Below are 14,241 nucleotides of genomic sequence, written 5' to 3' on the forward strand. Positions count from 1 at the left end.
GGTAGAGGGAGAAGAAACTATAATCAGTTTATATTAAATGGGAAAATTTATTGTCAATAAAAGGAAGAAAAATTATATTTATTTAATATTCAAAATCCATATATATAGTCATCACCGCTTATAGAAAATTCTACCTGTTTTCAGCCTTGAAAAGATCTAAGAACTCAAAAGTCTTAAGAGCAATCTCTAGGTTTAAGTTCCAGGGAAAGACAATGAAAAGGCCTCCGGCTTCAGGAAGATGTACAGGAGGCAGGCTTGACCTCAGTTACTCAACCTGTGCAACATTTCTCTTCATTACTAATATGTTGTTTAATTTCACTAGCCTAATTGCTAAACCATAGAGTATCCTAAATTAATAAAAATAAGATCATTAATAAATTTGGAAATGTATCTATAAGAACGATCTCTTAAATAATTAGTTATCAGAAATAAACAAAGAGACATCAGAGAATTAGTTTTGCTGATAAAAAGAAACACAGAAAGAAATATCAAAGAATGAGTTTTGTCCATACTAGACTTCTTCTGGGTCTATATGGTTATTTTAGTGAACAGAAAACCAGACATGAATCCACATTTGAAATATTATGTACCAAACAGATAAAATACAGCAGCAAACTTCTGTCACTGTCATACAACTTCTATGGCTGTCAACAATCTAATTTTAGTTGCTTTTTAAAAATATCTTGGTCCAAATGAAGATCTACCTTTAAAGCAAATTATATTTCTTTGACACTGATAAAATGTGCTAATTACACAGAACTGATTATTTCACACAGAAACACCTAGTATCTGTGCAACTGGCCCCTTTTCTAAAGATCTGCTAGTTTCCCACCAGGGCTCTACTTCTGTCTTCCTAACAAAGTTAGAAGACAGCAGAAGGCCATATCTGGGTCACTGTGCACAGGAAATGCTCTGTTCTAGGAGGCAAGAGATGTTTGTGAGGTCAATTTCACAGCTGATAGAGTTTCTCCACAGTAGAGACCAAGTACTCCCCTGGCCCATGATGGAGGTTATTTCCTAGACAATGGTTCATATTCTAAGGCCTTGGCTTCTGAAGAAAAGATGGTCATGACTAATCTAAAAGAATCAGGTGATTTGTAGCATCAGGATCCAATGGTCACATTGACAGTTACTCTGATCTCTGAAGACTCTAAGGAGCCTATCAACAACACTTGGAGAAGGAGGAAGTTCTTTATTAAGCACAAAGAGAAAAGAACTAGAATCCAACAGCAGCTGGGTAAGGCCTAGACACATCAAATAGTTCACACACTATGCTCACTGGCTCAGCATATGCCACATTGTATTTTTTTTTAATCATTGTTATTCCCCACTTTAGGTCTTTCTATTCTCTAGCTACTAATCCTGTGACTGGTGTGCTGTGGCCAGAACAGCTAATGAGGTTTGGGTTGCAAAAGCTACACTACTTCCCTTCCACATCCCAATCGGATGCCTGGGTTTCCAATATGCAAGAGGTACAAGGTGAGAATCAGCCTTACGATTGATTACATGGTTCTTTCATCCTAGGCAAGTTCAATCTCAATCAGTAAGTAGAGAACTGAGCTTTACAGACCGTATCTATCAGGATACCAAATAAGATACTGCTTTGGCATTATCTCATCCCAGAATGGGAAGTCTAAGCACAAGTTCATAGTTGAAACTAAACTGCACTATATTTCTCTATTATCATGCAGAGAAAGGATGAAAAATATCACTCATCATAATGTTGTGCTGGAGACTGAGCATTTCCTGAAAGTTTACAGGAGAACAATATTGTTTTATGGTTCTTTGCCTGAGACTTTACAATATGAATGTTCTGAGAAAAAAACATCAATAGCTCAGTTATAATGAGATTCCATTATATTTAATGCTCCCTGAAAACAGGTGAATACGTGGTCAATTTCAAGTACTATGAAACTATAAAATATTTAGCTTGTCATCCAGTTCCAAATTAGTCTCACAATAAAAGTGTGTATTTGTATATATTTACGCTAAAATGCTTCCAATAATCTGTACATGCATTTCTTTTTTTTTAAATAAAGTTGTAAGGGGGAAAAATTACTGAAACAAAAAAAAAGTGTGTGATAGCTGAAAAGCTCGTATTGCTCATAATTTCTTGTTGAGAAATTTTGGCAAGGCAATTGAGACTTGAAAGAAACTGGCATAAACCAAAGTAGAATTTAACTCTGTAGGAGACTGGAGCAGATCAGAAAAAAGATACCTAGCCACAGTGGGCTAAAGAGGCTCTAGAGAGCACCATACCAAAGCAAGCATCTCTCATGACCAAAACAATACAAGACAAAGTTTAAAAATAAAACCCACCTGTGGCCATAGAGCAATGGTGTTTTTATATTAAGGGGAAAAAAAGTCCCTAAGTTCTTATGAAGAAAACTAAATTTATGGTAATGCCAATCAAATAAAAAGATTTGTGTCTCCAAAATATTAGAGGTTTCTAAGCTACCAGAAGTCTGTAAAAAAAAAAAAAAAAAAAAAAAAAAAAGCATTCTAAAAAAAGACATACCAGCCATCAGCAGATGCTGGAAGAAAATTCTCAACATCTAAACAAACATAAAAGAAAAGGACGGATCTCTAGACGTGAACGTTGTGAAAGATGATGCACTAGATAATGCAAGTCCCGAGGAAAGATGTTACTAACAAGGACTTAGTGACTAACTGCAGTTGGAGGCCTCCTGGTGACAGTTTTGAGAAAGCAAACACAGCTGCAGCATAGTCAAATATAGCTGCCCAAGACAATGCCTTCCATAAAGTTAATCACTCTGAAATACGTTATCTGTGTGTTCAACCCAAAACCTCAACACCCCTTTTATAATACAAAAACTCAAAGCAGAGATTTGTGCACAGAAATATGCATTTGTTCCAAGGCTGATATAGGTATTTTGTGTCTTCTCTCTCAAAAATCCAACTCTGAGAAACATGTCAGACATGGATATAACCCCTTCTGAAATTCAGGAAAGAGTCATAAAATATGTGGGCTTCAGAGAAGAGTAAAGTAAAAAATATATACAAGGAAAAGGCATTAAAAAACTTTTTAAAAAGTTGGACTTTTGTATCCCCACTGAGTCCAGTATGAAGTACAAAGAAAGCAAAGAGTAAAATAAATAAGCAGAAAAAAGGTGATTATATATCAGGCTCTTACCAAATGCTGTCCCTTTTAATGCTGTTCATGTTACCCTTGTCTGCTATTTTTCTCCTCAAAACTTCAAGGGCAAACTGCATCCCAGTGCATGTTTTGGTTGTCTAACACCTGCTGCCTTACTTCAGCTCCAAAACCACAAATGAGCTGAGAGGTTCTGCACGTGTTTAACTTTGTTTACCCCTCTGAGTTCTTAGGGGCTCATAGACTCTTCAATTTCTCCTAATGTTCCTTTTTGTCAAATGCTCAGCTTAAGTGTTGGGTTCCCATCACAGCACTTAAGTCAAAATTTCAAGAACTGCATTCAACATCAACTGCAAGCTGAAGATTGAGATAGATAGATAGGTAGGTAGGTAGGTAGGTAGGTAGGTAGGTAGGTAGGTAGGTAGACAGACAGACAGGCAGGCAGGCAGGCAGGCAGGCAGGCAGGCAGACAGACAGACAGAAGGACAGACAGACACAGATAGGTAGATACACAGACAGATAGAGACATATCTCATAAAACAATCAACACAAGGACCTCAGTCAGACTAACATTGTATTTAAAGACATAGAAAAGAAACAGGACTCACTGCCATGATTTTTCTGTGAGGAGTCTTTGCCCAGCCTCCTCGAATGTAGATATTGTGTATGGCATTATATGAAGCCCCACTAAAGGGAAAAGAAGTCACTACATTGGTGAGGTCCCAACTATTTACCCACTAATATATAATAGAATTGTCAAAATGAATTTCTTTTTTTTTTTTTTAAGTAATCTGTGGCCTAGACCAAAGGTTAAGACAGTTCTGAGACCTTTGGACAGCAGTAATCATAATTTGTAGTGCATGTTGATTAACATCTGAAATATTACTAAAACATAAAATCTAGTTATAAAGGTACTAACTTTTTTTTTAGTTTTATAGTTTATAAAATTAATAGATTTTATAATTGTGGCAAATGCATGTTGTGTCACAATTTTGTAAGTTTCATAACCAAAGACTATTAAGTGGAAGATATCTCATGAAAGTGAAGTAATCTTATTAATAAAGTAGAATCTTATAAATATAAATTTACATACACACACTCACTTTATATTTACTGACCATTGCTGAGCAGATAAAAGTTTCTGTCTCTTTTAGCCCACAGATTAACTTAAGTCTCATTATATCAAACAACTAAGGCCTTTGTTGCTACAGAAAGAGATAAGGAAAAACAAAGATTTCATGGGGAGAGGGTGTAAAACACCATTTTAAAACGTAATGAACTCAAGTAAAAGCACGAAAGTTGTCTTTTTGGATAAAAATCATAGGATGTGGGACTTAGCACAGAAAATTAAAACACATAGGACTATACGTATATATGTAAAAAGTTTTAAACTGTCCAAAGTTATGCCAAATAAATTAGCTTAATTTAACTGCATTCTGAATACTATATAAAATTCATTTGGAAAATTTTCAGTCCTAAATAAGCCTAAAAATAAATGCCAGAAAATACAGCTACTGGAGTAAGGCAACATGGTTTCCAGGGTTATGTCAGAGAGAGTGAGAGGGAGAGAGAGAGAGAGAGGGAGAGAGGGAGAGAGGGGGAGGAGGAGCGAGGGGGAGAGGGAGAGGGAGAGGGAGAGGGAGAGGGAGAGGGAGAGGGAGAGGGAGAGGGAGAGGGAAGCACCAAAGAGACACACTACTTTAACTACTGAGACTTCAAAACATTCCACATTTCTCATTTTGAAAGCACCCTTACTAAAAAAGGAATCTGAGCCTGCTACTCATCCAGGTAGGCAATTCCTATCCTGATGCTGACCTAAAGGAAGTACAGATTATTTCAACTAATCTGACCTTAAGGCTACATATGTATGAAAGAAAGAACAGTGTAGAATCATTTAAAATGATAGGTTACAGTTTATTCTAAATATAGTCTAACTGTGTAATATTAGATAGAGGTTTTAGAAAAAAAGCTGTATCTAATATTTTGCTACTGACTCTGCTGAGACTTTTGTTGACTGAAATAATTAAAATTAAACCCAAATATGAATTTGTACTCACATGCCATTTTTAAAACCATAGAATTACATATTTATTATCATTATATTTTAAATTGTCAGCTGAATTGAAAATATTACTCTCTGTATCCAAAGAACATGGAACATAATATACAATCTGCAGTTCATAAAAGAGAATGTTCATAAACCTCTGGGTTAGCACTAAAAACGTGTAAATCTCCGACATGCTCACAGAAGGCATTTCAGCCACATAAGTGGAATCATATTTCTGTAGAAATTGTTGGAGTAATCACTTTCTGTCATGATTGAGGACAAAGTGGAAGAGAGGAGCTATTCAAACCCTCCCTAAATGTTCTCCTCTGTCTTTTACAAGTCCTTTAGGAGGAGTGTGCAGCTCACACTAAATGAAAAAGACATTCCCAGGAGGAGGAGGAGGCTGCTATCCCTTCACATCTGGATTCAGAGCAGGAAGATATTGGATAGCACAATTAAGCAGTGATGATGCTAAAGGGGAATAATTATTTTACAATTACCTGTGAGCACCACATTTACTGCTCTAATTAGTTTTTGTTTCCCACAAAGGTTTTTCCAGGAACGCGCAGCTCCATTTCTCTTAGGTTCAGCAAGCACTTTTTCTTAAGGAAAACATAAAAACACATTTTCTGCACGGCTACACAAGTAGCACAGCAGTGACGGTGGCTTCATTATCTGACTTGATACTTCTGCGACACTGGAAACAGACAGGGTGGCTCACAAACCCAGAGCTGCTAAGGAACCGGAAACCATTAGTATTTTCTAAAGCCTCCTTTCTATAGTTTTGTGAAACAAATATTGTGATTAGAACTACCTAGCTCTTTGTGATGACATAATCCATACCTAGGGGGAAAATGTCCACCTAAAGAAACAAAACCTTCCAATTACTAAAATTCTAAGTTTGAAATAATGACTTTCTAAACTTGGGTGAAGTTCAAATTTGGAAGTAAACCAAAACAATGACTTATTAATTGAGCTCCTTAAAACATGCTGCAAGTATAACATTTTCTATTTAAATGCTAATAAGGGATGCTTATGTATTGTTGAACATTTATGAGAGTGTGGCTCATTTTTGTTTTTTAAAAATCCTTATAATGACCTCAGATTCCTGTTATAAATACTACCTTCAATTTCTGGACAATATCTGTATTTAACATGTGCCAGTTGTATGCAGACTCACATGTAACAGATTTAGCATATCATAACATTACCTGGATTGTGGGAACTGAATGGGTGTTAATGTGAAAGGAACACACACACACACATACACACAGGACTAAAAATAAATTAAAAGTTTGGTGATCTATATAAAATAAAAAGACTGCATTTTTCAAAGGCCAAATAGTGTTATTAGAGCTGTTAGGGGAGGAAAACACACTCCAAGGTAGAAAACATCATCCCATGAAATCTTAATTACTAGGTGCATATCTGAAAATCCTATCTCCTTTTTATCTAGTCTTTCAAGGCTCTTGTTTTCCTAGTTCACTGCATCTCATCAACAGATGCTGAAGCAATCTCAATCCAGCACATTACAATTAAATAGCAAGACTTAACAATTAAAGTAATACCTCTGCCCAGATCAAAGATAACGTTTGCATTCTTGAAAAGCTATGTGGCAAGAGCTTTTAGTCTCAAAAGGCAGTTGATACTAAAGTAAGTACTGTTAACTGAAAAGCCCACCACAGCATGCTCGGAGCCTCCATTAAAGAGCCATCTACATGCACAGCAATTCCTTCAGTGCCATCTTACCCTCCTTTCATAGCCATTCTGGAACTGGGGAATAATGTCCATAATCTTGTCCTTTCTCCACATAAACTTTAAAAGCTATACAAAAGGTGGGGAGAAAGTTCCAAATGCTCTTAATCTTCATCTTGCTAGTGAAGCTAAAAAGGTTAAGCTAATGTATATTCTCATTAGTGAATTAGTTAATAAGCACACACAGTAATCTGAGTCTGAATCAGAAATGAGAGTACGTATAGCGATTCTAAACACGTTTACACGTGTTCTTAGATGTCACCGTTTTGGATTTTAAGCAGCTCCTGTACATCAATAGCACTACCTAGCCTTTAGACCTACCGTGATGATTAGAGATCACATAGAGCCAACCATACCGGTACATGTAACTATGCAGCTAACTAAACACGCATTTCCATTTTTACAGAAACAATAATGACTCTGCCTCCTGGGGCCAGTCCTACTGGCCTGTAAGAGTTTCTTAATCTGTAAAATGAGGTCAGATGAGATGATCTCAAAACCTGCTTTAACATTAACAGTAAGGATCTGAGGAGCACCTTTCAGTTTGCACACATTATATATATGCATATATATATATATATATATATATATATATATATATATATAGCCTGTTATCAACAAGCAGATGGAAGTTTATTACTGTCAAGATGGCTTATTTTCTTTAAGGCTACTTACTGAATGTGAAAAAAATATATGATTTCATTTTATCAGTAACTTCTTCTTAACCATCTAACTCTACAAATCTAAGGACTGATATTAATAATTATCAAGCCACATTTTCACCTGTAGTTTCTTATTTCTAAGCCTTTATATATTGGTCCTTTTTTTTTTTTAAGATAAGAGACTCTAAATGTATCACTGAGGAGGTAAAACAGAGAAAACACTCACTCCTGCTCTCAATGAAAACCCAATGCCCCAGTTAAAACAATTTAAAGCTCAGTTCCAATTTTGATTCTGCTTTGCTACAAATGACAGTTTATAATAACAGAGAAAACACAACCCTAATTGCCAATGTTATTTAAAATGCTTATTTCCTTTTACAGTTTTGTTACTGAATGTGTAAAATCCCAAAACTTTGAAGCATATGTTCCAGCGGTTCTATATCACCACAGAGCCTTACGTGATCTGGGCTCTTTAAACACTGGCTGGCTCATGGGGCCACCAAGTGTAATAATTCATCTCAAAAGCTGTTTGTTCATCTGCCTGAAGGACTCGAACATATTACATCTTGCAAACGTATCTAATATATTCCTGTGGGTAAACGCCATTGAGAAAATATGTTCTGCTTTAGAAAGTCAACACCAGAAAAGCCCCTGTGCTTTATTTAAACTCCTTTTATGAACAGGCCAATATCTAGCAGACATCATTTTAGGCCACATGGCAATATACCACCCATGACAACCAGTCCCCCAAACAATAAATCCACACAGCTATCTTCTTCAGTGACCAAAAAATGGCTATAAAATACACCGCCTAGGTGGGTTTCAAACATTTTAAAAGTTATGATCTCATTCATATACCTCTAGCCTCCCAACAATCTCCAACATGACCTAATCCCACACTCCTGTGGAAAATGTTAGAGTTCTCAGGTCTGTGGAGATACACCACAGTTTTCTTGGAAACCAACAGAACGGTATCGTTTGCAAATTTTCTTCTTCTTAGTTCATTTAAGCAATAGCTGACAAACACTGAAAACAATCTGGGATGGATTCCAAAGGCTATCATTTGGAAATCATGAACTTTTGGAAGGAAAGTGGGGTAAAAGTCTTATTAAGATTCATATTTAAAAAAAAAAAAAAAAAACCAAACTTCATGGCTGAGATACAAAGGCTCCTTTCAGAGCTAAGAGTCTGAACAAGCTACATTCAGCTACCAAATGAAAAGGAGAAATTAAATTTTCATAATCCATAATTTAATTGACAAGAGACTACATCTTTCAGAAGCCATTAGTGTTTTAAATTCATAGAGCATTCACTAGTTATATTATGTCACTTATGGAACAGGTGACCATAAATTCAAAAATCATTAATCCCACACCCCAACTCACCCCTGACATTCTAGCACATCACTGGCTACCTATCAGACAAAACCAGAGAAAAACAGGGGAGACTTGCAAAGTAACTCATGCACATAGGGAGTGTGTGTGTGTGTGTGTGTGTGTGTGTGTGTGTGTGTGTGAGTTTAAGAGGACACCAGGATAGAGATCTCTTAAACCATCATGAGAATATCACTAACCAAGATTAATTTTTCAGAGGAAAAGTGCCAAAAGGGAATTCGATATTTTAATTTGTTATCCGATTAACTCTGAGACAGTGAACCTGATTGTGTCCACTCAAGTTAGCAGCCCTAATGTCGACTAAAAAGACAACACATATTTAACGGGTTCTATCATCCTTATCCCCGACTTGATTTTTGTCTTTTAATCCTAGGGCGTCAATAACTGGCCACTGTGGAGTTTCTCAAGATTCTCGACTCATAACACTTAACATACCAGAAAAAGAATCTAGTATTAGAGGAGAGAGTTAGCTGCCAGGGAAATGGATGATAAATCCTGGAATGGCCCGGGTATTTGGAAGAGTAACACGGGGTGCCAGAAAGGTCTCACAGTGGAGACAGCAGGAAAAAATTGTACATCGTTTAACCAACGGCAGCACCCTCCCCCACTAAGTCTGATACTTTATCGAATGCCTCACTTGAGGAGAGAATTATATACATCCCATGTCTCAGGAGAACACAGACTTTCCCATCTTGCTCTGGCAATTCTTTTTCTATCTAGGGTTTCTTTACATAACATGCCTGAAATACAAGTGGATCCCACTGAGATCCCCGAGCTAAAGAGAGAAACTTCCCTACGAAGGCAGAACAGCCAGATTTAAAAAAAAAAAAAAATTACAGTTTCCTTTCCTCGCGGATCCCAGCCCTCTACTTGTCCCAATAACCGCTTGATCCTAGTTTGGCGACACGTAAAACCACCACAACCACATTAATTATTAAATCACAGGCTACCTATCAGACAAAACCATCCCGATTACGTAAAAATTACCTCTAATTTCCGCACGAGAGTACACCTGGCTAGTTTTAAGGCTGTGTAATTATCCTCTTTCTCTCTGTGTCTCTCGCTCGTCCTCCTCTCTCCCTTCTCAGGAATGAGTACGAAAGCCAGGCTGGTCCTCCGGGCCACCCCGCATTGCTAAGGGCACCAGCGTGCAAAGGCAGCTCGCGCCCGCCCCGCCCCGGACCCCGCGCCCCGCGCCCCGCCGGCCGGTCAGCCCGCCGGACGCCGCGCCCAGCTCTGAGCCCCGGGACGCCGCGCGACCTCTCGCGGGTCCTCTCCCGCCAGCCCCGCGCCGGCGCGCCCGGGGAAGGCTAGCCGCTCACCGAGCTCGCCCGCTCGCCCGCTCGGCCCTGAGCCGTCCCAGCCGCGTCCTCTAAAGAGAAGACGCGGAGGGGAGGCGGCCGCTGCCTCTGAGGAGACGACGCCCCACTCTCGTCCGCGCGGCCCCTCGGGCCCTCGGCCACTCACATTCTGTCAGCAACGAGCAGGCGGCCCTCGACCATCATGTCCGGGAGGAAATCCAGCTTGAAGGCAGAAGTCATGTTCTCGGCGCACGCGGCGGCGGCGGAGGCGGCGGCGGCGGCGGCGGCGGCGGCGGCGGGGGGCTGTGCGCGCGTCCGAGCGGCCGCGGGCGGCGCGAGACAGGCAGGGACAGGTGCGCGCGGCCTCCCCGGGCGGCCGCCGAAGCGGGCACTTGTCACATTCTCTCCCTCGCGCGCTCCACCAATCCCCTCCGCGAGCCGGCGCCGGGGCGGCCTGGCTGCCGAGCGCCAGGTGCGGCGGGCGGGGGCGGAGCTCCCGGGGCGGCCGCTCGGCGCTTAACCCCTGCGGGCCCGCCCGCCCGCCCGGCCCGGCCTCTGCGCACGGCCCCAGGAGCCCGGCGCGCCGAGCCGCGGTCGCCCGGGCCCGCTCGCCGCCGGGTTCCCACGGCCACTCGGAGAGCGAAGCCGCCGGGGACGGGCCGTGGCACGCGACCTCCGCCCCCGCCCCCGGGGTGAGGCTGGCCCGCAGCCCCTGGGGTGCTGCTCGCTATCTGCCCGAGAGGAAGTAACTGTCTTTGGGTGCAATGGCCCAAAGTGACACACTGGAGGACGACCGTGCTGCCTTCGGTATCTACTTAAAACACCGAGAAAGAAAAGGGGCCTTAAAAGCTGAGAAACTGTCACAAAGCCAATGGGATTCGAAAAAGAAAAAAAGAAGAGGCAAAAAAAAAAAAAAAAAAAAAAAAAAAAGGAGCGGATCGCAAAATTTGCCATTTCCTATTATTTAACAGGAACAGTAAAAGACAGTCCTGTAACTTCGGGTCACTTTTAAGTTTTGTGGGAAGAGGTACTAAGAGGAATTGAGAGGAAAGCGAACAGAGGCTTGGCGAAAGTTTTCCAGAAAAGTGGTTTATAACGCGGCTTATTGTCCTTGTTGTTTAGCTGTTTGGGTGAAAGCAAACTTTTCAGTGTAGTCACATGTATGTTTAGTTTTCTGTTGTAAGTCAGCATCATAAGTGGCAGAACAGAAACTTTATAGTTTACCTTTTGTGGTAAAATCTTTTTTTATTCTATCTTCAAATGACATGTTTTGAACTTTGAGGTAATATGTATACACTTAAGAATGTGTATGTGTACTCAGAGGCATACCTACATACATACATACATACATACATATATGCTGACACATAGTACGTATACACGTTATGGTTTCCTTTGAATTTTTTAATGTCTTCTATTCTGTTGTTATTCTAAAGAAAACCAGAATATTGTACTAAGGAGCTGGGTTTTTCTTACAAATGAAGGCATGCCTGGATTATGGTAGCTAAATGGTTAAATAACTAAGTAAACAATAGTTAAATCTATCAGACACAGTATTAAGAAAAGATTCCCATTTTCCTCACCAATCTCTGTGTGACAGTGGGAACTGTCCTTGGAGATTATAAGACAAAATAGTTACGAGTCAAATTTTAAATCCAGACAAGGCAGTCAGCAATATGGAATAACGGGCCTATGATATTCAGTTAAATCCACACAAACAAATTCAATTAACTTGACTTTTCTTCTTCAACTGACTTTTAGGCTCCTAACTGCAAGGTAGTTAAGATGGAAGAGTTGATTAACATTCATTTCTGAATATTGCCCATCTGAAGAAACCAGACCCCAGTTTATAATCACTTGACAGACAATTGCATCCGAAATGTATTATTAGGTCAAAACCATGCCCTAGCCTTTCCTCCTAATTCTAATCTGTTTTTTTTTTTTTTTTTTTTTTTTTTTTTACTCCTTACCAGCTACTTTTGAAATTATCTTACTGAAGTAGTTAGCTGTGTGACTGGAGACAAATCTTGACAATTCTTGACTATTATACACGATTTCCATAAATCCCGAATGCACAGAAATGAGTTGGCCGGGAGAGTAAATTTGACACAGAGCGAGCAAAGCAAGCCTCCAAAACAAACGCAACCACACACAGAAAGCATCGGCCACAGACTAAACCTTCATAGGTGTCTATATTCTATAAGGCAGAAATGCTTCATCGACATACACACTTGTAAAATATTTATTTTCTCTTTAATTGCCATGTGAATTAGTTAGGGGAGGCTGTAGGGAAGGAAGCCCTCTTACTGACTTAAGCCTTCTCAGCAGTTTGTTAAATTCTAGCCTCAAATCCCTTGAGGCAATAGTGGATTCAAAGCAGCTTTTAATCATACTCTAAGGAGGGTGAAGGAGGATGTAAGTAGGTCATAGGGAGAGAATTACAGTGCATAGGTTATTGCCTTATTTAACAACTACTGTGTAGCATGCTTTTCAAAGCACATTTGCTTTTGCTATTTGAAGTTAGAAGCAAAAACGAGGGTCAGAAAGAAAAGAGAACCACACTATATGGAAGATGGGGGGGGGGGGAGGATGTGGATCCAGAAAGGCTTACAGGGTGCAGCTGGGTTTAAGCACTCAGAGGATGGCATGGCTGCCTACGCACCTGATGGGGAGGCAGTGGGGAGGCAAAATTTGTGCCCTCCCCCACTTGACAGGTATTCATAAGTCGCCCAGTGACAGCATTTATTTCTAATGTCTGTTCGGCTTCTGTAATCACGCTGCACACACGCTGTCCACTGCTGAAAATCAACTTAAACATAAAAAATAAAAATACACAGCCAAAGCGCTTTAGATGAAAAGCTTCGATTTCTCTTTTTACAGCTTTGGCAAAAAAAGGGGGGGGAGGAACCCCAGAACAACTCAACAAAGCTCCTTTTAAAATCTCCATGTAGCATCGGGCCATCAGGTATCATGTTTTGGCAGTTAAAATGAACTGGCAGACAGCTTCTCTGGGCCACAATTGAACACTCGGGTTCAATGAAGAGCGATTTTGAAAGCCAAAGGATCTTATCGAAAGCCATGAAAAGGGGAGCGGACATTAGTGAGGTCTCTCTCTGGTGGACATGAACTAGTTGGTGGCACCACCTTGTGCAGACATCCCTGGGGACTAGGCGAGCAGGCACAATGAAGTTTCCTCGTAGTTTGAGCTCCATTGGAACAAAACCTTAAGCTCCTCTCTACCCCATCCCCCTACCTCCACTAATTGTCTCCTTTTTTTAATCAACTTGCTATTCATTTCCCAAACAAAAGGCAATTCAAGAATTGGAAGCACTTCAAGGGAAAGTTTCTGAATGACCTCATTTTACATGAGGCTTTCCAAGGCAAGGCAGGCTCTGTGCTGTCTCAGCTCCCCTTTCCCTCCTCAGCATCCCATACTGTTTTGTGCAGTAGCCATTGTTGGAGCACTGAATTATCATCAGTGTTAAAAACAACCCTCGATAAAACAGGGTGCTAATAACCACATCTCACAAGAGTATGCATTGCTTGAAATGGAAGAATCCTCTTCGTCCCACCCTACCCAGGGAACCAGAATACATTCCACCGACTACGGACTCTCAACTTGTTCTTGTTGTTGTTGTTGCAAAATGGATACTTGGATTTGAAACTGACACCAGACAGGCCATGATTAATGGTCATGATAAAAGAAGTTTTGTTTTTTTCTGCAGATAATTTTATGACAAATTTCTATCTCCCATTCTTAGCTTCCCACAGAATTGTACCTTTAAAAGCACTGGCCGTCAGCAATTAACAAAGATGTGTTACTGTTGTCCACTGGACTTCAAATGTTCCATTTTTAAAAGCATTTTTTTTTTTTTACTTTCCTTGATACTGGCAACTCAACACAAACCAAAGGCCAAAATATCTTTTCCCCATCACACTTTTGAATTCAGTTTTTATTAACATAGTT

At 40.1% G+C, this 14,241-nt stretch overlaps 1 protein-coding gene across 13 annotated transcripts in view; it reads right to left on the reverse strand.

The window, feature by feature from the left end:
* The window catches only part of CELF2 (CUGBP Elav-like family member 2), a 291,604-nt gene extending 280,913 nt beyond the window's left edge, over positions 1 to 10,691 (reverse strand). For all 13 annotated transcript variants that reach the window (XM_080918103.1, XM_080918108.1, XM_080918101.1 and 10 more), the window contains exon 1: positions 10,441 to 10,691. In XM_080918103.1, the coding sequence (XP_080774229.1) occupies positions 10,441 to 10,514 (74 nt within the window). In that variant the 5' untranslated portion in view covers positions 10,515 to 10,691. The remainder of the gene's footprint in view (positions 1 to 10,440) is intronic.
* Positions 10,692 to 14,241: the final 3,550 nt, after the last annotated feature.

Source organism: Micromys minutus, assembly GCF_963924665.1.
Source record: "Micromys minutus genome assembly, chromosome: 6".
Lineage (NCBI taxonomy): Eukaryota > Metazoa > Chordata > Mammalia > Rodentia > Muridae > Micromys > Micromys minutus.